Raw genomic sequence first — 25,989 nt, forward strand, 5'->3', positions numbered from 1 at the left:
CAAACCATTTCTCCCATTTGTCCATATCATTTTCAATTTTAATCCTGTCCTCCAAAGCACTTGGAACGCCTCACAGCTTGGTATCATATGCAAACTTTATAAATGTACTTTTTATGCCATTCCCTAAATCATTTATGAAGATATCGAACAGAACCAGACTCAGGACGAATCCCTACGGGACCCCACTCATGCCCTTCCAGTTTGACTGTGAACATTGATAACTACTCTCTGGGAACGGTTTTCCTACCAGTTATGCACCCACCTTATAACAGTTCCATCTAGATTGTATTTCTCTAGTTTGTTTATGAGAAGGTCATGTGAGACAGTATCAAAAGCCTTACTAAAGTCAAGATATACCACATCTACCACTCCTCCCCTCCATCCACCAGGCTTGTTACCCTGTCAAAAAAACTTATTAGTTGGTTTGACATGATTTGTTCTTGACAAATCCATGTTGACTGTTACTTATCACCTTATTATCTTCTAGGTGTTTGCAAATTGATTGCTTGATTATTTGCTCCATTATCTTTCCGGGTTCTGAAGTTAAGCTGACTGGTCTGTAATTCACTGGGTTGTCCTTATTCCTTTTACAGATTGTCTGTCTGTACTTGCCCTCTTCCAGTCCTATGGAATCTCTCCAATCTTCCATGAATTTTCAAAGATAATTGCTAATAGTTCAGATATCTCAGGCAGCTTCTTAAGTATTCTGCGATGCATTTCATCAGAATGCCACCTTGAAGACATCTAACTTGTCTAAGTAATTTTAACTTGTTCTTTCCTTATTTTGGCTTCAGATCCTATCTCATTTTCAATGGCATTCACTATATTAGATGTCCAATCACTACTAACCTTTCTGGTGAAAACTGAAACAAAAAAGGCATTTAGTATTTCCATCATTTCCACATTTTCTGTTATTGTCTTCCCCACTCATTGAGTAATGGGTTTACCCCATCCTTGGTCTTCTGCTTGCTTCTAATATATTTGTAGAATGTTTTCTTGTTACCCTTTACATCTCTAGCTAGTTTAATCTCATTTTGTGCCCTGATCTTTCTAATTTTCTCCCTATATACTTGTGTTGTGTAATATTCATCCTTTGAAATTTCACCTAATTTCCACTTTTTGCAGGATTCTTTTTTGAGTTTCATATCATTAAAGGTTTCCTGGTTAAACCAGGGGAGTCTCTTGCCATACTTCCTCTTTCATACACAGTGGGACAGCTTGCTCTTGTGCCCTAAATATTGTCTCTTTGAAAAACTGCAAACTCTCTCAAACTGTTTTTCCCTTACACTTGCTTCTCATGGGATCCTACCTACCAATTCCCTGAGTTTGCGCTAAGTCTGCCTTCCGTTATCTTTATTCTGCATTTTTCCCTCCTATCATTCCTTAGAATCATTAACTCTATCATTTCATAATCACTTTCACCCAAGCTGTCTTCCACTTCCAAATTCTCAGTCAGATCGTCCTTATTTGACAAAATCAAATCTAGAACAGCCTCTCCTCTAGTTGCTTTCCTCACCTTCTGAAATAAAAATTCTCCCTTCCCTTTGAAGAGAAAGACAGATGAATAATAAATACAGATACATTTTATGCAAAAATATATCTCTGGAAATGTCTCCGAATTTCACTGGCTGTTTCAAAATATGCAGGGAAGAACTCCAGGATCCCCATAATGATCTCAATCCTGGGCAAGTCTAAGTGACAACAGTTATAGAAAGGGTGGCTACAGATACACATTTTTGCTTGGCTACCTCTGGATGTGTTTGGGAACACTATCTCCATTCAGGTCCATTTCTGCTCCTGTCCCTATTTTCCATTTGCCATGTTCTGTACACATGGGATTATGTAATGCAGCATCACTAGATCACGTACAGAACTGTGATATCAGGCTCTCAAATTAGTGAGCTCCCCCTAAGTCTTGTGCATTCACATTTGGTTCAATGTTGTTGACTTTCAACTTCTCGGCAGGCAGTTTGACTGCTCACATTCCAGGAGCTCCGGGACTCCTTGTATATCACTCTCGAGGGGAGAGATGACATGAGAGGGCTCGTGCTAAGGCTGAGGAAGATTATCAGGGGACCGAGTGGAGCTTGTACTCATTGCATTGACAGGATCTGCACAGACAATAGAAGATCTGGTGGTGATCTCAAGAATGTAATTGTTACTGCAGAGTCCTGAAGCAGTGGGGAACCCACTGAACCTATGCAGCCCAACTGGGCTCTACTATGATGGAGGCAACTCCAGCAGATATGGAGAGAGAAACTCCTTCCTAATTGATGGCCAAATAATTCATCTCCACCCACCACCCAGAGGCAGTATGACTCCTGCACCCTGGTGATGGTAGTGGAAGTAGGATATCAGGGAGGCAATGCATATTCATAGCATCATGACGTGTGTAGTGGTGGGATGGTTTCTTCTCTCTTCCCACTTCCTCCAGAGGAACTTGAAAAGGACTGTGCTCCCTTAATGCAGCACTTTCAGCTGACAGCTCTGAAAGAGAGCTGGCAACCAGGGGAAGTGATGAGATGGAGAAGTAGGACATTACAAAACAAAATAAAAATATTTTAGAACACAGGAATCCTGGTCCCATCTTCCTTCCCAAAGCAGGTGCCCGTGGGATACTGCAGCCCAAGTAAGAGAGAGGGACTGAGATATTGGGAGCTCATTTTCCTTTCCCAATCAATTCCCCAACTTGCTTCTGTGAAGGAGAGGTGAGATGCTTCCGCACTGAGCCAACCATCCTGGGATAAATCCTAGTATATGTGGCCATGGGGAGTTACCCTATCCATGGCTACTGCATAACCAGCTCTAAGTATCTGGTCCAACAGGAATAGCTGGCATCCTTTTACAAGCCTATTTTAATGGTCATGCATTGTATGTCTGCACTGCAAATGAAAAATTTGATTGCAGCACTGGTAAGTGTACCTGTGCTAGCTTTAATCTAGCTAGTATGGGTAACAGTGCAGTGTAGACATGTTGGCATGGCCTTCAGCATGGGTTAGCAACAAGTGTATGTACCCAGAGTCCCTGAAGGACTTGCACTTTGGTTTCTGTCTAGCAACCCACGTGTTTTGTCATTTATACTTCCTGAAATTTTAGTTACTTATTGAGTAAGAACCAATTACACCATGTAGGATTGGGGTCTTGCTTGGATATACATTTCTACAACACTTTCCTTTATTTTATTCTGTATGTCCTTTATTTTGGTGAAATTTCTAAATCATGTAAATGTACATTGATGCTTTTTTTTTTAGTTAGCCATTGAATAAAGAACCAAGTATCTTGAATGAGGAACCAACTTTGGCCTTGTGAGTTAGATGGGATTCTGATTCTGAGATAACAGGAAAGTGTCCATAAAACCAGTATTTCCTGAAGGGATGCAGCCATTTATCATTCAGTAATGGTACTTTCTGTAGTTATGTAAGCCAATATACCCTCTACACCAGTGCATCCCACTAAGTCATATAGTCAGAAAATGTGAATCTACTAGAAGGGAGGTAGACAGATACTTTGTTCAGAAGTACCACATTTTTTCTGAATCAAGTTTTTCCATCTTGGTCAACACAGCAACAGACCAGCACAAGTGTGTTAATATTGCAATCCTTCATGTACTCTTGCTTACGGAAAAAAACTCTGAAGCTAGAGATATACAGTTTAAGGGGCAGGAGCTTGTCCAGGCTCCAACCAACTTATTTTTTTATTTATATATAAATAAAAACTTTTTACAATGAGCAGTTCAAAAATTTGATAAAGACCACTGGCACTCATTTGTATCAGTTGCACTCTTTAAATGCAACATTGACCTTCCTCAAGGATTGATCTTCCATTTATACAGTAAAAACAATGAGAATCCTGGAGCACTTTAAAGACTAACAAATTTAATTTCTGCAGGCATAAGCTTTCGTGGACTGTAACCCACTTCATCAGATGTAAGGAATAGGTTGTGATTTCTATTCCTTACACCTGACGAAGTGGATTACAGCCCACAAAAGCTTATGTCTGCTGAAATTAAATTTGTTAGTCTTTAAAGTGCTCCAGGACTCTTGTTGTTTTTGCTGTATACAGACTAACACAGCTACCCCTCAGGAACTTTTCATTTATATAGTGCAGTTCATATAAACATGTCCTCCTGTTTTAACAAATTTAAGAACAGCTGGTTGTACAAATTACTTAATAGAGGGGAAACACTTTGCTCACCATGTAGGCATCTGATTAAACACAGCTGGAGTTAAACACACCTGACCAATAGCACACAGCAACACACCAGGGTTTAGAAAGCAAAACATAGCAGAGGCAAGCCCATTGAATATACCAGGGGAATTTAGGCTGGTAGTGGCTTGAGCTCTACTTAAGTTAGTCCTAACAGTCGAACTCTTACCATGACAGCATCATCATAACAATCATTAACAAATGAAAGGAATAGGACCTTGGCTGAGAAACGCTTGGTCAGAGGGAGGATTGGCTCAGCCTCCACGTGGGACGTTTTAAACGAATGGCCCTTTGTAAGTGAAACAGTCAGTGTCTGCTTCAAACAGATAGCCAGGGAGACCTTCCAGCCCCAGGAGGAAGCCAAGGGTGACTGATAAACAGGGGCGTGAGAGCACTAGGGGGGGGGGGGATCCGAGCAGGTACAGAATTAAACCGAAGCCGCCCGATGTGCCTGGCAAACTCACCCCGGCAACCGGGGGAGACTGCCTCAAAACCCGCCCCGCTCCAGGGGCGGGACCAAGGCCCTAGTCAAGCAGCTCCGGGTGCCTTGCCAGGCTCAGGGCGCCAGCGACCCGGGCCTCCCCGCGCCCCTCCAAATACCCCTTTTGCCCGGGGCACCCGCAGTTCGACCCGAGCCTTTCCCGGGGCCGCCCGCAAACGTCCCTCGCTGTGGCCCGCGCATCTCCCTCCCTGCCCCCGGCTGAGCGCTAGTTCACCTGCCGGCGGGAGCACGCCTCTGAGAGCCAGGAGCAGCAGGCACCACTGCTCAGCGGAGCCCCCTGCCCGCGCCATGGCCCGCGGCCGATCCGGCCAGGTGGCGGCTCTGCCGGCCCCAGTCCGGGATGTTTCGCTTTCACTTCTCTCTGTCGCTGGTGACCTTAGCCCCAAAAGTGCGTGTGCATAGCCGGGCAGGGCAGCAGCAGCAGCCTATCGGGGCTGGTAGGTTGCATGGCTGCTGGGACCTTTGGACTAGCAAACACCCCGCATCTGGCTTCGCGTTGCCACTTCAGCCGCCTCACATCGAATCAGGACCAAACATGTAGGAAAACGGTGTCCCTCCGCAAACACTGAGCTGGGAATTATTCATTTGTTTTCAAAGATTGACCAACCATCTTCCATCTCCCCTAAAGAAGTGGAAATGGTCACACACAGAGAAATGAACGAATCTTGCCTCTGCACGGCTTTGCAAAGTTGTTAAAAATGTCAGAAATAAGCCATTCTAAAACACTAGACGTGCTCCTTATGCATAGCACTTTGTTTGCTACAGACCCAGCATGGCGCTCTTCCCAGCTCAGCCCAGAACCAAGGCTTTCTAGAGGGGACTATGGGCATGGTAGGCTGTAGCAAGGCATTCTGGGAAGGAGTGTTGGGGGTGCAAGGAAAACAATCTTCCCTCAGAGCAGGCTTGTCTGGTGGGTTTCTTCAGGTTGGACTCTGGAAGGAACTTGGGCATCAGCTACAGGTGTGTCAGAGAAAGTGTGTGCCAAAAACAAGGTGGAGAATAGGGCTGGTGGGTCTTATTTATGTTTCAGGGCCGCAGGGGGCTTTGTTTGGCAAGTGCTTTTGGGATGAAGAAGGTGACGTATACTGAAACAGGGTTTGTGAATAATCTGAGGTTAGCATCTGCCCCCTCTCAGGGGCTAGGGTAAGGGTTTCTAGTACAGGAAGGTAGCTTGTTTTGCTGGATTACTGTGACCAGGCTGGCTGTTTGATATTGGACCTCTGATAGCCTGGAAAGGTGGAGCTCAGTTTGGAGAAAATGGAAACTGAGGCAGTAGCCGTATCACCAGAAGAGGAGGTAAGAGCTCTGTAACAATACTGTTACATATTTACATATTTTAGACATATAAAGACACTCACTGGCATTATCCAGGCTGCCACCTAAGTGAATGCTGAAGAGAATGTAAATGTATGTTCAAGTTTCCAAAGCATTAACACATTGACTTTATTTGTGCAGCAGTGTTTTACGGTGAAAAGTCCTTGCTCAGAAACACTTTCAGTAAAAATAACACACATGCAGCATAAGGAAAAATTGAACCTAGAAATATATATCTGGTAACCAAAGAAAATGCTCCTTTTTTAAAAATGCAAAATGCTTTAAAATTGCTGGTTAAATTTCTTTTGTGAAATTCAGCTTATTTGCAATATTATTTTCCTACCCTCTGGTTTACTGAAGCTGAGCAGCTATCATAGCTCTGCATGTTTCTCCTTGGTATAGGCAGAAATCATATATGCCCTTGTAAACACTCTCTACCACCTCTCGTTATAGTTTGTGTTTTCTAATGATGTAATACAGTCAAATTTCAAATGACCTGAAAACTCACTGTCTTCTATTTCTTGGTGTATAAATGACATTTCTAGGTGTCTTTTAGTGAGAATGTTGGATGATGTGTTGTATAGATAAGAGAAAGGTGTCTTGGGCCCAGGAGGGATAGAATTGTTTCAAAATCTTTCTTCACTTCTTGTTCAGTCCGGACGAGGGCTAGTCAAAGAATTTGTGTTGAAACTGTTTTACAATTAATTGTGGTTCTGGGTTTGCATCCGGTGCAGTAGGCAAATTCCCATTGCAACAGCCTACTAATAAGTGCATTTTAAGAGCTTATTATAATTGCACATGTTAAAGCATTTGAAACTTAAAAAGTAAAGTTTCTATTATAACAATCTCCCTTATTTCTTTTATGTTTATTATACAGTGTCCTTTATATTTGCTAGGACACTCAGTCATGGACCAGGACCCCATTGTGCTCGGCCCTGTACAAACGCAAAATAAAAAGAGAAATCTTACTAGTCTATTTAGATCATACTAGATTTCTAAAAAAGGGGGAAATAATTCATTATAAATACTCCTGAACTGTTGATGTCTGTTTCTTTTAAGACAAAACAAGACACATTTAAAATAAGAGAAAAGAAATTGCAGTTTTTGTGACCTGGCAAACTCCTGTGTGTGTGTTAAGATGTTGATTTTAGTTTGCCTTTTCTTATTGTAGCAGTGTTGCAAAATCAAATGCCTGGTCCAGCTCAGCCAAACTTTTAATAGATAGAAGGCAAAAAAGAAAAAGCAAAGAGACAAAATAAGGTGGGAAAAGAAAAATGGCACAACAGGATGGTTGGGAAAGATGATAGTAACTCCAGCCATCAATCTGGATGCAGTTGAACATAATGCAGATAGTGGTATTAGCTGGTGTGCTCTTCTTGTTCAGTCAGGACGAAGGCTAGTCAAAAAATTTGTGTTTAAACTGTTTTACAATGGAAAACTGGGTGTCTGACACAAGATTTTTCTAAATAAATGTCTGCTTTCTGTGGAAAAACTTAGGTTTTATTTATTTGTAAATATATTGTCAAAAGAACATCTGAAAACAGAAATATTTTAGCAAAACACCAAAATATTTAGATTTTGAAATCCCATCTTGGTGGCACCTGGGAGATGTAGTTCAGGTGCTTCGTGTTCCCATTTTTCTTTATGGATCAGGTTCCCCAGCCATAATTCAATTCCCAGCATACACTGCTGCTATGAGACTATTGTGATGCATGTGACGCCTCCCCAGTGTTGTCCATCCAGAGAGCCCTGCCTATACAGGAGAATTGGAGCATGAGGCACCCAAAGTGCAGTTCCCATAAAGCACTTCAGCAGCATTTCAGAATTGAAATATATTGGCCGAATCCCAGAATATTTCAATTCCGGATTTTGGCCAAATATTTCAATTTTTTGACAAAAACTAACTTGTTTTTTGTCAACATTTTCCACTGGGGTGATGTGACCCTGGGGGATCGGGAGAGAAGAATTCCAGCCTTTATTTGGGACATCTGTCAGGATGAGGACCATGGAGGACCAACAAATGGTAGATTCCTCAGTCCCAGCTGAGATGTGAACTTGAGATTTCTGCTGCCACCCTGCACCAATGTATCAAATTTCCCTCCCAACTTTATTTCTGCTCTGGATTTTGGGCAGAGGTTCAGGTCATTTCTTATTGGATCTGAACCAATTCTCCCATCCCTAATTGTCATGAGGAATGACATCCATTGCATTTGTATGCTGTCTCATAACTCTCATTCTGGTTAGAAGTTTAAAAGGAACAGAATAATTGTTCATTGAACCCTAGAAAGACGGGGATAGAGTTGCTGTTTGATGTCCACCAACTTCACTGAATGGAGATCATCCAAGTTTTAAAAATGTGTTTCTTCTAGTGGTCCATCTTCAGTATCAACTTCACATCTGATCTTGCATTCTTTATCCTGTTCTTCAGCTTTAAAAGTCACAGAGGAAATAAAACCAGCCCCACAGTCAGCATCTTCTAGTCCTTATTCAATGGGATATTTTCCCTTAAACTAGAAAACATAGGTGTTATCTGTATTCCTTCCACATATAAAAAAGTGAAGTGTCACATTCTTAGCCGCCTTTGGTTTGCTACTAATGCACTGTATCTTAAGGTGTTAGCCATCTGTTGACTAGAGAGGTTAGGGCCTAAAGAGACAATTGACACGAAACAGGATTACAAATAAACCTATGTAATGATAAGGCCTCAGAAGCAGTGACCTTTATTAATCAGTCATATTTGCTGTATGTTAAGATACATTTTGCTGCTTGACTTTAATTTTTACATAGTCATATTTTTTTTCTGTTCATATGTGACTGTTGCCTTTTAATCTTACTTAAATAAACAGGGGTTTCAGTTCCCAAATCCCATGGATATGCTGGAATCTAGGTCCATCCATGTGGAAGCCTTGTCTGGTCACATTCCTTTTCTGGTCCCTGTGAGCCTCTCCTGCTTCCCTGCCTACCATGGACCCCAAAATCGCCCACTGCTACTCTCAAGGGGTCCTATGCAAAGTATTACTGATTTTGGGTCAGTTCTCTATATGTAAACTTGATAGTGTAACAAGGCACAGCCTCTCCAGCCCTGCCCCTTCCAGTCAAATGAATCCCTGATCCCACAGACAGACCTTCATGGGTGGGCAGGAAGGAATGATTGCGTCCTCTCACATCTCCCAGTAGGCTTTCCATCCCTGTGTCTGAAGGGAAAAGGGGGGATGGGTAGGGCCATTATTATGAGACGGGGCTCAGCCGTTTATCTCAGTTTTAGGTATAATACTTACTTGTGATGGTTTTGTGTGGCTCTCATTTACAATCAGAGTGGGTATTCATTCATGGCTAGTTGCGAAATCTTTAAAGGGAAAAGCAAATATCATGTTACCTATAATATTAAGCATACATTTGTCAGAGGAGTGATTAACATATCAATGGGAAAGCACATAATGAAAAATTATGTACATTACAGAATTTGTACCACTCCATGGCATCCTTATAAATATGTTCTCATACCATGTTAGTCAATACAGTTCTGTGATTTCATAGTCACTCACAGAGACAGCACATCTGACTGCAGCATATAAATAACTTTCTGTTTCATTTATCTCCTGAAACCTTTTAAACAAGCCAATTGTTCAGTAGGAATATTTTGCGACATCACCTCTCAATTTTAGTGATTAAAAATATAAGCTAGCAAGACCTTTTCTGTGTAGAGCTTTGGGATCTATACTGTAAGAAAGTGAAGAGCATGGAGAGCAAAAGGTGCACGAGGGTTTGGAAGTGAACTTCCCAAGGGAGTAAATTCACATTTTTATATAGATTCAAATACACTTAGTGCCAGATTCTGATACCGTCTCTCATGTTGAGCAGTGTCTTACTCCACAAGCAGCGCTGTTGAAATCAATGGGAATACTCACGGAGCAAGGTACTATTCAACACGAGAAAGGGTATTAGAATCTGATTTTAGGAATTAACCAGTTCAGCTTACCTCTGCATTTCAATACAAAGGGTCTCTCTATACAGGAGTGAGTGGTTGGATGAGTAACCTCATATCTGATCATTCTCCCTCTGTCAGTTGCATTTGGAGTAAATAGTATTTTACTTGTAGAAAAACAAATAATATTCACTAATGTGAGTTTTTATGACATGGTTTTCTTCCAGTAACTTTGAACCATGCAGATTTTATAACTTCAGGTGCAAAGTCCAATATGAAAACTTCGAAACAGAGAGCGTCATTAACCTTGGGCAGTGCAGGTGTTACTCTTATATCAGAAACAGCAGGCAGCTTAGCAAATGGGAAAGAAAGTGTTTCTTTAAAAAGACAGTGAAGTAAAAAATTCTGGAAACTAATCAATATGGGATTATTTAGCTGAGGTTAGTCCTGCTGTGAGCAGGGGGTTGGACGAGATGACCTCCTGAGGTCCCTTCCAACTCTATGATTATCAAGCAAAGTAACTAACAAGAAATACACTGTTGCCTATGCACATTTTCTATGTGTCATGAGCAGCTGTGGTTGATCCTGCACAGGGCAAGTGCAGAGCACTGCACAGATGAAACATGCTTGAACTGAACAGAGAGTGCAGGGGACTCTGATTATGCACTGCCACCATATTGCGCCTGGGTGTTAGCAGGAGTAAGGCCAAAGAGAGAAGTTTGTGGGTAAGAGAATGTGAGGACTGTGATTAACCCTTTGCTCCTCAGACACATCTATTCTCAGCCAAAACCCAAAGAGAACCTGCTGACTGCGAGAGGCAGAAAACAATACCTCCAGAAAAGATCTAGTGCTAGCATGTGGCTAATAATAATAAATATGAAATATAAAATATATATTCTGGACTTGTTGGATAGTGCTTTACATTCACAGATATTATAGCTCTTTAACAAAGGAGGGGAAACATGATTATACCCCTTTTATGGATGAGGATAGAGGAGGCCTGGAAGAGAGCATTTTTAAGTTTTAATACATTTCCTAGGGGGATAGGGTGACCACATAGCCAGTGTGGAAAATCAGAACGGGGAAGGGGCGGGGCGCAATAGATGCCTATGTAAGACAAAGTCCTGAATATCGGGACTGTCCCTATAAAATCAGAACATCTGGTCACCCTATAGGGGGAGGAATTGCCAACCCTTCCCGAACTTGGAAAAAGGCTAGCTTCGGGTTGAGTTTAGCCTAGGATTATGCCAGTGTAAACATACACACAGGGCAGAAAGTCCACCAGTGGAGGAGATGCAGAGTGCTGAGGGAACAATAAGAGGTTTATGCTACCCCATAGGCAGCTAGCACTTCCCAGGAAAGGGGCATGGTCAAGGCAAAATTTGATCACTGATTCAGGACAGCTCCTTAGCAGAATTCATCTGTTGGGCTCCCATAGAGTCCCACATATAATCTGAATTTGCTGTAGCCAAAAAACATAAAATAGGGACATCAGTAGCAGCAACTCTTCCAGGCCACGCCAAAGATGAATTCCTGCTCAGTGTAGCAGAGTGATATAACTGACTCTTTTGTACTTTGCCTTAAAATTAAAAGTGCCAAGAGAAGTGTTATGCATACCTGAGAGTTTTAGATACACATCTTTTGTGATGGGCTTTGACAGAGTCCTGTGCTTCACCATGGAACGAAAGTGTTTGCCATAGTACAGCGCAGTGGGCGTTAGCAGAATATCAGATGTGTAGAAAAATTCATTTGTATCCAGCTCTGGTTCCTCCAGCAATGAACCCTTCCTGACTTACGCCATCATTCTGGAACCAACAAAATAGATCGAAATCCATGACTTTTGCAAGTTAGAGAGAGAGGGGTTTTCCATACTCCGAATCTTTTGGATTAAGAACAATACCCATAACATTTGGAAAACCTGTCAGAGGTTTGGGAAAAAAATGTTTTTACCTATAAAAAAACAATTAAAATTCAAGAAAGCTATTAGAAATGGTGTAGTATGTGCCAATGATAGATATAAACAGAGGACAGTGTGGGAATTATATCAAATAGAGCTACTACGAGTGGTGCTTAGGAAGTAGGAAACGGAGAGTCTGAGGCTAATAAAGGAGAGACTGGGCTGTATTGACTGTTGCTCTGCATTTTGTGTTTAGTCATTTACACTAGCTCAAAGCAAGCATAAAATGCTGCTATTCTTGTTTGGTAATGTATTGTGCAAAGAGGGGTGCTATACAAGGTGCAGGGCAATGGCAAACTGTGCCCATTGTGTCTTTAGATAGATTAATTTCCAGTCTGAATTTGTCAAACTTCAACTTCCAACCACTAGATCTTATTATGCCTTTTTATCCTAGATTAAAGATCCATCTACTGTCAGAAATCTCTACCAAACAAGAATAATAGCATTTTACATCAATTTTGCACTGGTAAGGTACTTGTAGTCCATTCAATTCCTTTCTTAACTTTCTCTTGCATCAACTATATAGATTGAGAGATTAAGACTCTCACTATAAGGCATATTTTCCAGAACTCACCTCATTCTTCTAGCTCTTTTCTGAACTCTTCCCAGTATTTGTCAACGTCCTTTTTAAACTGGGGACACCAGAAATGGACACAGTAGTCCAGGAACAGATTCTCCTGTGTTGTATCTGGAGATAATGCCGCCTTCTTGCTCCTACTTGATATTCTCCTGCTTGTGTGTGTATGGATCATGTTCACTGTCCTAGCTGCAGCACTGCACAGGCAGTGCATGTTCATTTCATTATCTATAATTACACCTAAATCCTTTTCAGTGTCACAGCATTTCAGGACAGGGTCTCCCACCTTGTAAGTGTGACCATGCATCCTAACTGTATGACCTTGTATTTGGCTGGCTGAAAAGGAATGTTATTCAACTGAACACAGTTTATCCAGCAGTCCTGATTGGACTTCAGAACTGACCTGTTCTCTTCTTGTGCCATCTGCAAATTTTACCTGCAATGATTTTATATTTTCTTCCAGGTCATTGATAACGATACTGAACAGGATTGGGCCAGCAACAGATCTCTGCAGGGCCCCACTAGAAACACTCCCGTAGGATGGTGATGATTCCCTATTTACAATTACTCTTTATGATCTATCAGTTAACCAGTTTTTAATCCATTTAATATGGACTCCATTGATTTTGTATAGTGCTAAATTTTTCTATCAGAATGTCATGTGAGACTAAGTCAAATGCCTCACAGAAGTCTGAATATATTGTATCAGCAGTAATCTTTAATCAACCACATTTATAATATCAAAAATAACATTGTTTGACAAGACCTATTATTCATACAAGTAGGTTGAGTTGTATTAATTATGCTACCATCCTTAAATTCTTTACTGATTTTGCCCCATATCGGCCTTTCCTGACTGATTTTTGCATTGGATGAATGTCAAGCTAACTGCCCTATAGTTACCTAGGTCATCCCATGTGCCACTTTTTAAACATTGGCATAACATTAGCTTTTCCTCCCCAGTCCTCTGGAACTTGTCAACTAGTCCAAATTTGATTAAAAGTCAACATATGGGTGGCTCAAAGAAGTCCTCGGCCAATTCTATTATAATTGGGTGCAAGTTATCCCATCCTGTCAATTTTTTAAAAGGTTTGATTTAATACTTTTAAGCATCCTCTCTAGTCACTGATGAAATAGGAAGTAATTCCTTTTCATTGTAAGATAGGAATACATCATCCCACAAATATCCACAGGAGAATTAATGCTAGTCAAAACGGTATCAGTTCTACTCTGGACATGTGCCAGTCCCATATAATGTGAAGTAGACAAAAGAAGATAGCAGGAGTGCTTTGCACAAAGAGCAGACAATTAAATAGTAACTTTTTAATAGGGATAGATATTTCTTATAGTTCTGTTTACAGTGGTTGTCTACAGTAGCGAACTCTAATGCATGGTCCTCAGATTCAGGAGTAAATGTCACTTGGCGTTCTCTGTGGTACAGATTTGTTGCTGTATCGAGCTCAGGATCCCAGGTTTTAATTGCAGCTTCAGTGAGTTTTTCAAAGCCTCTCATCCAGCGCACTTGACGTTGTGCTGGATAGTAATCTCTCACCTGGCAAGATAATGTGACGGTCTCCCCTCTCTCAGGGATACTGGGCTGACATACAATTTTTGAGACTTGTGGAGGAAATACTGCAAATAAAACAACAAATAAGGCAAAAGTAAAATGATTAGGAGGTTGAAAGAAAACAAGCAAAAGCACAGACTTTCTACTATGTTTCTATTCATTGTGAATTCGTAATGGTGCTCTCAATAACAGCAGAAATCTCAGTGGCTGCAGCATTCATGTGTGCAATATCAGGGTGGAGGGAAGGAGAAAAGTAACAGGAAAACAGGAATGAAAATGGAAATAAACGTGAAGGGAAGAGGTAGAGACTCCAAATGAGACAGTTCTGTGAAAAATAGTATCTCCTGTCTGTCAGAGGCAGGAAATGTTACCTCCAGGAATTTAGATTCAGTTGTCTGATGTCTTCTTTACTTACAGCAACAATGATTTCCAAGAATGCTTTAGAAAAAATAAAACATGCCACATTTCTATATAGTACCCTCTTCTTTTCCCCTCCCCCAGCCTCCCTGTTTTTTACACACACACACACAACTGCAGTTACAAATTTGGGATTAGAAAAGAAGTTTTGATAACTTGAACCAAGTATCCGAAATCATAAACCACAAGCACCAGGAGCCTGGAAAAAGACATTAGCTTATAGGGAAGAAAACCAAGACCTCAGGGTTAAAGAGCTGATCCTGAACTCCTTCTGAGTTCTTAGTCAGGCAAAATTCCCAGTGACTTCAATAGCAATAGCCCCTGAGTAAAGAGTGAGTACAGAGGACAAGATCTGACCAGGGGTAGGACAATGGGTGAATTTCACTGCAGTGCTGAGGGCTAGCACAAGCACCATTTAAGATGGCAAAGCAGGGATTAAGTGGTACTTCTGCCTTGTGCTGGGTCTCTGCAGAGGGTGAATTTCCTTATTTAATGGGGGAACATCTGAGTATTGCAGAAAGTGACCCATAGGAGGAGGATTTTCTCTTTTAAAAGCAGAGCTTGTGTTTTGGTGATGATAGTTACAGTTTTCATTCTACTGAAGGAAAATAATGCTTTGAGGTTTTAACTTACTCAAATTTTCCAGCTGCCAGGCAAATTCCTTATATTGGTATGAGCCTTCATGTCTAACTTTGCATACAACTTTCTTTCCAATGTGCTTTACTTGAGATAGAAATGTTAACATACTGGTGCAGAAGAAAAGCCCATCTGATCCCTCAGTCACATCATTAGTGAAGGGTTCCTCTGGTACTTGTTGACCATCTTTATACCAATACGTTTGAATTGTTTGGGGGAAGAAAGAATGAATTCTGCAAGTAAAAATTAGACACTCATCTGGTCTTGGCACATCTGTAGGGCACATTTAAAAGGAATTAACCATCCTGACTGACACCTTTGCAAATTTCTGAGATGAAATCATTGGAAATTGAGGATGTTTAGCATCTCTCATGAGGTGCTCTTTCCCTCTGTGTTCTTATGCTAGGGTGATAAGCATCCATAATCTCAGCTAGACTCCTGCTGAGGTGCTGAACCGCACTAGGAGACAGACATGCACTTGGATGTCATTACCATACTGAAAACACTGAATTGAAAATTCAGATTTACTTTGTATCTTAATATCTCAATGGCTTTGCAATGCAGAGATAGAGTTAAAGTTTAGTTTAAGAAGTTATTATAAGGCCAGTTATGAACCCATCCACAGACAAATCTGTCTGCTACTACATTTGCAGGAACTAAACCAACCCGCTTGGATGCTGTAAAGCAGTGTGCTTACCTGTGATCTTCAGTAATATTGTTTGAATAGCAGGATGTTGTTGAAGGGCTTTATGTGTAACTTCAAGTGAAAGCTCTGCCTTATCAAGCTCATGCATGTCTGGAACTATGTGAATAAGGCATCGCAGATTAAATGTGCCATTATGTTGTGACCGCAAAATTAAGTAAAAATGAAAAGCCATCCTTTTCAGGAAAGCAGTTGCTTCCCCATGCTGTTCAATGTCACCTGCCTCACAATTCCAGAAGTAATTTTTTTCCTTTTCTTTTTGTTGATGTGTCCTTAGGAAACAAAGTCAGTTAAAGGGTTTGAGCAAAAGCCAGAAATCAGGCGAAGCAAATGAGCATCTTCCATATTTCATTTAAGAACTTTTCATCCACCTTCCTTGCAGGCAGCACTGCTCACTTATCTCTCCCAAATGGGAATGCAGAGGGCCTCAAAGAAGAAAGAGAGGTTACTTCCATTCTTTGAGTGTCTCCTCTGTGCATTCACACTTCCCAGTCATCTTCCCCTCTACGTCCAAGTTCTATATGTCATCAGAACTCTGAGGTTCAAGAGAAAGAATGGAGGGGCTGTTTTATCCAAACTATGGCCTCTGACATACGACATGACATGAGGGTGCTTGTGAACCCCCGAACAGACGTGGCTTTGAAAGAGAGTTTCACGCAATCACTACTAGGAGGTGCAATCCCACAAGTGGGAATGCACAGAAGCAACTCTCAAAGAACAGCAATTATTGGTGAGTTCTGGTGTATCGAGGACTGTGTTGGAATTGCAAGTTATCACTTCTTGGGGGTGGGGAAGGAGGGCTCTGTGGCAACTGGAGTCAGTCTGGAAAGAGCCAGCTTAAAGTAAGATGGGATGAATTGTGCCTCATGGCCTTAGGGAGCAGCCTGTTTTCTCTCTCTGTGTTCTGGAATTCTTGTGTGTCATCATACTGCATTCTAAGAAATAAAGTAGTGTTATGTTACAACCTTCCAGCAAGAGTATTTGTTTTTTATCTATTTTTTCTGGTGTATGCTGTGAACAAAACATAACTAACCTTTCTTTATCACACCTTTTTTTCTCCTATTTAAGAGCTATCATATTTCATCCATTGAATGTTCAAGTCAAATTCAATTGAACCCCAATCTTGTTTTCTAAGGGTTCAGAAACCCTAGAGTGGGGTTGACAAGCAAAAGAACCAAAGCATGCTCTATACTGATATTGGAGATGTACCTAAGCCCCAGTTAATCATTCTGCTTAGCATCCAGACATTCACAAAAGCTACTAGTTTGCATTTTGAAATAATTACCAGAATGTACCTTTAAGACTTCTTACTTTACTTAAAATACCTATTCTACATGAAAACACTGAAACAAAGAATAATGACACGAGCTATTATTGTTCCAATGACAGCTCCAGTTAAACTGCCCAAATCTCCCCGGGGCTGTGAGGGAAAAAAAGATAAAAGAAAATTCTAATTATCTTGCTGCTACTGTCTCATGTCAAATAATATGTAATATGTTGACTCTGTAGTACATTGATAACTGTGTTTGGTTTTATTTATGGGGGAGGGGGGAGCGGCGGAGTTGCCTGAAAATTTGAAATGTCATAAGGGCAAAATTGTAGTTACTGACATGCTAAAGGAATGTCAGAATAAATTCCATGCACATACATCTATCAAGTACAGCTCCACAAAGCCTTTGCCTTAATTACAGAGCACTTAAGGCCAGATCTCTCAAGTGTATTAGATTCTGAAAAATGTTCAGCATTTTGGCTGGAACACACTGCCTGTCCTGCCACTCCACAAAGGCAAGCAATATTGTGCAGATAAGACACCTAATACCCAATAGCCTAGGGGAAAGTGCACATTAACATGAACCTATATGCTAAATTACCATATTTCTCCAAAGCACACCCTTTTCCATGCTGTCCCTCTTTCTGCTCATAGCTTTCCCCAGCAATAACAGTGTGAAAATGACAGGATCCATGTCCTTCTGAAGAGAAACTAATCAGTCCTGAGAATTTAATTCTGCTTCTGCTTTGAAAGTTATGAGCAAAAGCAGATACACTGGAGCTGTCTGACAGCAGGCTCAGACACACGACAGTGCATCAGTTCACATTTTAAAGGTCTCTTTGCAACCAGGAGGGCTTAAAAACTTAACTTTCTTTTTTAAATGAAAGCTTAAATTCTGCAAAAGTTTGTGGTTTAGGGTTTCTTGTTCACTAGAGAAGCTTTCTACTTGCTGCTTGTGAATGGACTTTTCAGGCACGGATGTACTCTTCATCTATTTCCAAAGAACTCAAAATTAGATTTTTTTTTAAAAATCTTAACTCTTCCTCCCATAAAAAGCCTCCAGTAGTAACAAAGACAATCACAGGCTGTTGTGAATTGGTACAGAACTTCTTTGAGTGGACTACACACAGTCACATCATTACTATTAAACTGGCTAACAGTGTAAAACCTCTGCCTGTGCTGAATCTCCATTGCGCTACTGGATAACATCTACCAGCTGAATTTCTTGAGAGGTGCAAAATTAGCACCCATGTACTGAACAAGAAAATTACTGTTCTAAGCAAACCAAGGCCACTAAACCAACTCTGGCTCCAATGTACAAATTTGTCTCAGAATCCTATGCTACAAAAAATTAAAGAAATGCTCAAATAAATTAATTTACCAAGTATCTTTAGAAAAACAGCTGTTTCTCCAGAACTGGGGAGCGAGAGGGAGTGTAACAAAAAACACCCTTATGTGCCCTCTTCATTAACTGTATCCGTGACAGAAAGAGTGCAGCATTTCCTCTTCTCAATTCACTGTCAGACATACTGGATCCCTGTATATAGGATCCCTCTACTGTTAAATAGGCAGATTTCTTTGTCTGCTACAGGAGTTTTCAGAGACCAGGTAACTCCCATGTTCTTGATATCCAATTCTGGTGTACCATGCCCAAGAATTTTACATGGTATGAGAATATCTCGATTCAGAGAGAGCCATTGTGCAGATGGAAAAAACATATCAACAGTTTCTTCCAAAAAGAAAACATATTATGCAAAACATATCCTAAAAACATACGTCCTTGTAAAGGAGTTAGGATTATTTGGCCCCACCAAAAATCATTCCATTTCCAATTTCCTCATCTGGGATGCTGCATAAACCCTCTTTACGGACTTCTAATGGAGGCTTTCCAAAAAAAAAAAAGAGAATGAACTGACAATGGCTTTAGGATTAACAGGGCACTTTTTCCAAAGTGCCTAAGTGAGTTAAGCTACTAGGTCTCATTGAAAGTAATAGGATTTAGGTGCTTTTGAAAATTTTACCCAAGAATCTTAATTTTTTATCTTGATGAACTAACATAGGCTAGTTAGGAAGGACTAACCATTAGGAACTGTCCTGCAGGGAGTAAGTTTAGAAGTGAAAATATTTGCATAGTACCTACAATACACTGGAGCTTTGTAGGCCCTGGCCCTGTGGAGGAATTGCCTTATATCTTGTCAAAAATCTCCTGATGTCCACAAATAATGTGGTAGGCAAGCATCTGTCACTTATACTTTCTTTCTCTAAGTATCACACTTGGCAACAACTTGCATTTTTTTTTCCTCTACAACATTCTCAACTATTAGCAGTTGGTCCAGTTTATAAATCAGTGAATTTGGTGGGTTGTTCCAAGATGGAGAACAATGAGTTCCTTTGAAGTTCAGTGGAATGAATTTAAATTCCCAAGCTCCTCTTTTGAAAGCGTTGTGCGGTCTTCCTTGGACGATGAGGACTGATAGGTCTGATAGGTCAGATATAGAGTGATCATTTTGTAAAAAGGTGATAAAAGACAAAAACGCTCATCATTTTCCAGTGTGAGTTCATTTGAGAGGAAAGAAAACCTGCACAGCACTTTCAAAAGACAAGCCTGGGATCTTACATTCATTACTATGCTAGATACTAATAATCATGGACTGAACAGACACTGGATTTATATCTTATTACGACAATCTGTAACCCATTAATCCCGTCTTTTTGTCCTATGACTGCAGAGGTGTTAACAGGTCATTGTACTGTGAATGGTCCCTTACAATATGTGCTAACTACAGACACTAAACAATCTGTTCCACCTTACATCTTGGCTGGGAGTCTCTCTCCCAGACCTGAAAAAGAGCTCTGTGTGGCTCAAAAGCTTGTCTCCCTCACCAACAGAAGTTGGTCCAATAAAAGATATTAGCTCAACCACTTTGTCTCACAAATGTAGTGCAAGATGACTTACTTAGCAGGACCTCTCCTACATGTGGAATTATTTTCTTAGTTAGCATCTCAATTCCCACCCCACCCTCACCCCTACTCCTCTGTAGTTCTGGCATTATGTAGAATTTAGATTCTATTTTACTATTTTAAGTGAAGACTGAGTATACAGGGGTTGTATGTGTAAAACTAACTTGTGCAGGCAGCAGTGAAGGTAGCAGTCATTGTGTTTAGAACATATTCTTCTATATGTCAGGCACTTTGTTCACCTGTACCTCATCCTAGAAAAGATCCAACCAGGATAACCTGGTACTTCAGGCTCCCATGTCTCCTTTTCCCTGTTCTAGCTGCCCTGGCTTTCTTCCCTTCTGCAGTGCTCCTCCATTTAGGAAGGGGAGTGTTCCTAGAACTGGGTTCTTTGAAGTTGTTTTGTTTAATTAGTCCACTCCATTGAGTAATAAATGACAAAACTGCACAAAGACATTGCAACAGACAAGTTCAAAAGCCATCCTACCTCCTTCTGTGCTAAGTCACTCCAACTCAGAGCGGAAAGCCCAGAGCTGGTGGAAACAGGACTACGTAAAGAGCCCACAGAAGGTTTTACTCTTTGTAAGAGCTAAAACATTTTTGCTGGGCTCTTGCTGTGTTTGCAAATGCAATACTAGTCTCAAAATCCAGTATCTTGGGCTCCTGCACTATGGGAAGAGACTAACCTTTTAGTCCCCGCCTTGTGTCTCGTGCCCTTGGTTAGCCCACAAAGAAGACCCATGTGGACGCAAGACAGGTGACCTCCAAACAACTAGCAATACCAAACTCGTTGCTACAGGCCAGTTACTCTCCCCCTCCCTGCCCCATAATCCCCTTTATCCCGCCTCCACCCCGGCTTTATGGGACCTGGGATTCCTCCTTTACCTGCAGGCTGGAGCCCGCGGCTGAGACACAGGAGCAGCCAGAGCAGCTGGCAGCACTGCCTGGTGGAGCCCGCTCCCCATCCCATGCTCTGAGGTAGGGCTGGGGCTTCGCTGGCCTGGGTCTGCTCAGTAATGGGACTGAGTGGTTTCCCTTTCATTTTCCTCCCTCAGACACTTGCCCCAATAAGACAGCGCCCTGGGCAGGGGATGGGAGCCAGCAGCTGGCTACTGTGACTATCTAGGGCAGTGACAGGACTGCAGTCACTGTGTAACCAGCCACAGTTCAGCGCCCGTAGGACAGCGCCTGTGAAATGTACCAGACCAGCCCAGGCTCTCTGGGGGTTAATCCCCACTCTGCAGATCAGGTATTGAAATACAGTCGGTATTTAGGGACTGTCGCTCAGTGGCTGGTCTGGCATAGCTGTATGTGCTGAACTGCTGACACCAGGGAGTGTTAGGAATAGATTTCCAGCCTCAGTTCTAAATTTTCTTGCAGTTGTGGGTTTACGTCAGACTCTCACCATCATTTGAATGTCCTTTCCGTTAACTAATTTGCCTCCTTCATCAAGAGACAAATAATATGCAAATTATTTCACTTAATTCAGTGGTCATCCACTCCACTTTCCCAAGCACAATTTGATTATTAAAAAAAAAAGAAACACCAGATATCTTGCTTTGAGTTGTTTCAATTTAATCCAGTTAAAATCTAATCTATACAAAGTATGAGGGGGACAACATTTTTTTCTACAAATATTGCACTGGAGAATGAATTTTTACAACATTGACCAACCTACACCTCTTCCTGCTCACCCCTCTCCCCCCCCGGCAAAAAAAAAAAAAGTGGAACTCAATGTTTACATCTTTTAGAGTGTTGGAAGTTGTGCCAAAATTCAATTTTCTTTTATTGGCCTTTTAGACAAAATAAAACCAAGTAAGCCTAAAAATAGTGGTATCCATAACACTTCAGTCCCTGGTATATCTTAGAAAATTTAGTAAGAGACCCATTATCACTTTGTTTCCTCCTTTAGCTATAAACATCATTTTTTACTCATACTTATGATCTTGAGAGGCTTATTCAAAATCAGTACAATGGTGACAAAGATCTGCACACTTGAAATGGGTAATACTTTTGAGTCTGTTTTATGTATGGAAAAGTATCCCCCATAAAAAAGTTTCATGCAGGAAATAGCAGAAATTAAAGTAACAATCTACAAGTAATTAAAGCTACAAGTCAATCAAACATTGTATTTATAAGCATTGTTTCAAGCACCCTGCACAAGCTCTTTCTAAGGCAGAGTGTTCCTGACAGAGTGAGAACTCATAGAAAAAACATCCTTTTTATCTTGTTTTTACAAAAAATATTTAAGTGAATTTAGAAGGGAGAAGGGTGCCAGATTTGGAGCTCTAGTGACTGTTCCTAGAGAGAAGCAGAGAGAAGAGGAGAGAACACCCCAGAATAGGTGTTGCATGGGCAGCAGCAGGACACACTTTTCCACATACCATTAATATGCCAAAGCCTGACCTGAGAGTAAATTCAGTTTCCGTGTCCATTCATTCCTTGACCTCTTTGCAGACAGCAAAGACGGGAACCATTTGAGGTGGGCTTTTGTGCAATGTAGACAATTAACCAACTTGCTAGTGGACAATACCATGAACGTTTTAGGACAGACAGTTGTCAGTGGGTGACCTTTGACTCGCCACTACAGCTGGATTAGATCCAACAATCCAGAGGGGGAAAGTCTGCCTGTTTCTTGTAAAAGTTCTATATCTCATTAAAAAGTCTATTTAAGGAGGTTAAATTGATAACCCCATTTGACAAGAAAACAGGTGGTTAAAGCAATAACACTGTATGGCAAGAAAACTAACAAAAAATGACAGTACGCCCACAGGTGCTGATACGACAGTTTTTGCTACTTTACTGGGCACTACTACTGGTTGGCATAGAGTGATGCAGCTGCAGTCTAAAATTGTTGAGAGATTTTGCATGCAGAAAAATGGTGACCCACAAAGAGCGACAAATGAAAACTTTGGCTTGCCTTGTGTCACTGCATCAGGATGGTCACAATCGCTGTGGCATACACAAAGGTAAGGAAGAGCCTATGTTCAGCGCCTAGATACCACAGAATTTTATTAGTATCTTGATGTTTGAGGGTTTGGAATAAAAAAATAAATGGAGATAAAGTTACATAATACCCATCTTCCCGTAAAGCACAAATATAAAACACCGATGATTATAATCTGATCATTGGATATCAGAACATAACAAAACAGACATTGCACTTAGAATAGGGTTTGACCAACGGTGTAGAATTGGCCATTCTACTCTTAAACGGGGGAAGGGGAAATCTAATGTTTGAGTAAAGCAGTTATTAAGCTTGAGACATGTTTCATAGGGTCCAGGCATGATCTATGGCAAATAGAGTTTTATTTTGCATTTAAAATAAGATTTGTACTGCATTATATATAAATTATACTGAATTGTGGGGACTGAAAACTGTGATGGTGAAGACTTAACACAGAGAGGACCTATTATCTGTATTACAACAGTGCCTAGGGACCTCACACAAGGATTACAATTCCTTCATTCTGGGTGTTAGCCAAATTTACGGCTGGATCACCTCTCTAGCAGTAAAACCCACATGGAGGAGGGAGCAAATCTTCCCAAGTTTCCCCTCATGGACTCCTCTTGAACAGTTTGGCTGAACTCCCACCTTCCAAGAATCAGCTTACAAACCCAGTGCCAGGGCCCTACATGGGCGAGGCCCTGTGCTACATATGAGGTCCTAGTGCCTCCTCCTTGTGCCTTGCCATGCCAATGTGGCTCTATTAGACCTGGTTGCAACTGCCCCCGGACCTCCTTTATGGGGGAATTCTTAGCAAGGGGTTGGAACTGTAGAAATGTAATTCACGCTCTCGACAAAAAAAAAAAAAAAAAAAAAAAAAAAAAATGTAAAAGTAACAAGGAAAGACCAAGGACCTGGAACTGGATTTAGTTGGATCTCTAGTCCAGTTCTCAACTTCTCCAAAGAGTGAATTTCTGATTAATGCTTAACTGTTGGTAATAAGGACTTCTATGCCCCAGGGACTGAGCTGTTGGGAGATTACTTAAAGAAAAGGGAGAGATGCTGCCTTTTTGTGACTTCTTCCATTCCTCTGCCTCCTGCTCCCTTTTAGCCTGCAATTGATTTCCTTATCTTTCTCACTGATGCATTCATCTAATTTAAACATCAGCTGAATTTGAATTGTAAAGCTGTACCATTCCCAATGACTTTACAAGCAAGGGAAGAAAATGGACAGTTCATATTTCACTCTGATTCCGTTTAAGTCCCTGATGCCACCCTCCCTCCCGCCTCCCCCCGCAAATAATAAAGACAGTATAAAGTTGAGGCACAAGTGGTTAAGGGTGAATTTGAACATGATCACTTCCAGCAGCTGCTTCTTGAACTGGTATGTGCCCTGGCAGTAAAGGCTGATCACCTGCAAGATGGTTTTGTGCATTTCCAATTGGGTGCTCCCCAGCTGTAAAACAAAAATAAGAAACAATGTCAATTTCTTAAGTAAACTGATCCCAAACTAGAGAAGTTCCTGAAAGAAAATGACAAGGTTCCAATGTAGGTGTCACTGCAATGTGCTTATTTTAAATCAAATGGTCTAGGTATTGCTAATGTGATCATTAGGTTCCATAACACTATTAACAAATGTTAGATGATAGACCAGCCTAGCAGTTGCTTTATTCTCAATATATATTTTTTTTCTTTCCTCTTTTTTTCCTGCTGGCTCAACAGTGGTATTGATGAGTTCAGGACTTAGTTTCATTCAAGCCCTCACACAAAAGCCACAAGGATGAATAATTCAGAAGCAGAAACTTTTAAAGGGTGAAAGAGAAGGAGAAGGGGATATTCTAGAGCATACTCAGCCCAATACAGAAAGAGACTTTATTTTAACAATATAGAAGTTTATTACAGAGCTGAGAAAGTATATTAGCAAAGTCTTAATTTACTAAGCACAGGAACCACGATCTACAGACTTGTGTTTTACCTTAATTTAATCTGTTAAATCTTCTGGACCTGCATTTAGCAGACCAAGGGAATGCCCAGTTCTAGTTAGCAACAAAGGGCACCAATTCTGATCAGATTCATATTGTTAGATATCTTGCAAAACCACGCATGATGGATAACTGAACACGGCAGTGGTCACGAACGCACCTAAGTTTCTCTTCACTTGATGGAAATCAGATTTTTGTTAATGTTGTAATTTCTGACGTTGGCCTCCAGCACTGAAATGTTCATGCCTCCAAAGAAATGTTTTCTGTCATGTGCCTTGACATTTCATAGCATTTGCATGAAATAAAACACAAGCCAGAACAGGAAAAGAACAGGTTAAAGGCTCTTTAGATAAGTCCGTAGGGCCTGGTGAAGGACCTAGATGAAGCAATCTCAGAACTGATAGTGATTACCTCGGAGAACTCATGGAGGACTGGTGAGATCCCAGAGGATCGATGAAGATCAAACATAATATCTACCTGTATGAAGGGGAAGAAAGAGGACCTGGGGAATTATAGACGAGTCAGCCTAAATTCAGTTCCTGGAAGGATACTGGAACAAATTATTAAACAATCAATTTGTAAGCACCTAGAGGATACTAGGGTTATAAGGAATATCCAACATGGATTTGTAAAGAATAAATCATGCCGAACCAACCTAATTTCCTTCTTTTACAGGGTGACTGGCCCAGTGGATGGGGGGGGGAAGTTGTATAGGTGATGTCTTGGTTTTAGTAAGGCTTCTGGCATGTCCCACATGCTGTTCTCATAAGCAAACTAGGGAAATGTGGTCTAGAAAAAATTACTATAAGGTAGGTGCAAAACTGATTGAAAGGCCATACGCAAAGAGTAGTTAGTTATTAATGGTTCACTGTCAAACTGGGAGTATGTATCTAGCGGGGATCCGCAGGGGTCTGCCCTGCAATATTTTCATTTAATGACTTGGATAGTGGAGTGGAGAGTATGTTTATAAAATATGTGGATGACACCAAACTGGGAGGGGTTGCAAATATTTTGGAGGATAGGATTAG

At 41.0% G+C, this 25,989-nt stretch overlaps 2 protein-coding genes across 10 annotated transcripts in view; both read right to left on the reverse strand.

Annotated features, from left to right (window-relative positions):
- Nucleotides 1–5,340, reverse strand: part of NCR3LG1 (natural killer cell cytotoxicity receptor 3 ligand 1) — a 28,461-nt gene extending 23,121 nt beyond the window's left edge. Inside the window, exon 1 of the mRNA XM_067540678.1 lies at nucleotides 4,923–5,340. Within this exon, the coding sequence (XP_067396779.1) occupies nucleotides 4,923–4,998 (76 nt within the window). The 5' untranslated portion in view covers nucleotides 4,999–5,340. The remainder of the gene's footprint in view (nucleotides 1–4,922) is intronic.
- Nucleotides 5,341–7,511: 2,171 nt separating this feature from the next.
- The window catches only part of NUCB2 (nucleobindin 2), a 67,755-nt gene continuing 49,277 nt past the window's right edge, over nucleotides 7,512–25,989 (reverse strand). For 2 of the 9 annotated variants that reach the window (XM_067540679.1, XM_067540680.1), the window contains exon 13: nucleotides 21,587–24,435. In XM_067540679.1, the coding sequence (XP_067396780.1) occupies nucleotides 24,314–24,435 (122 nt within the window). In that variant the 3' untranslated portion in view covers nucleotides 21,587–24,313. Of the gene's footprint in view, nucleotides 9,369–11,564; nucleotides 11,753–11,786; nucleotides 14,114–21,586; nucleotides 24,436–25,989 lie in introns of those variants that run through there. The other 7 variants (XR_010918449.1, XR_010918450.1, XR_010918448.1 and 4 more) reach the window with 7 other exon arrangements.

This window comes from Emydura macquarii, unplaced genomic scaffold (assembly GCF_026122565.2).
Source record: "Emydura macquarii macquarii isolate MOO-44397 ecotype Brisbane River unplaced genomic scaffold, CSIRO-AGI_Emac_v2 contig_587, whole genome shotgun sequence".
Taxonomy (NCBI): Eukaryota; Metazoa; Chordata; order Testudines; family Chelidae; genus Emydura; species Emydura macquarii.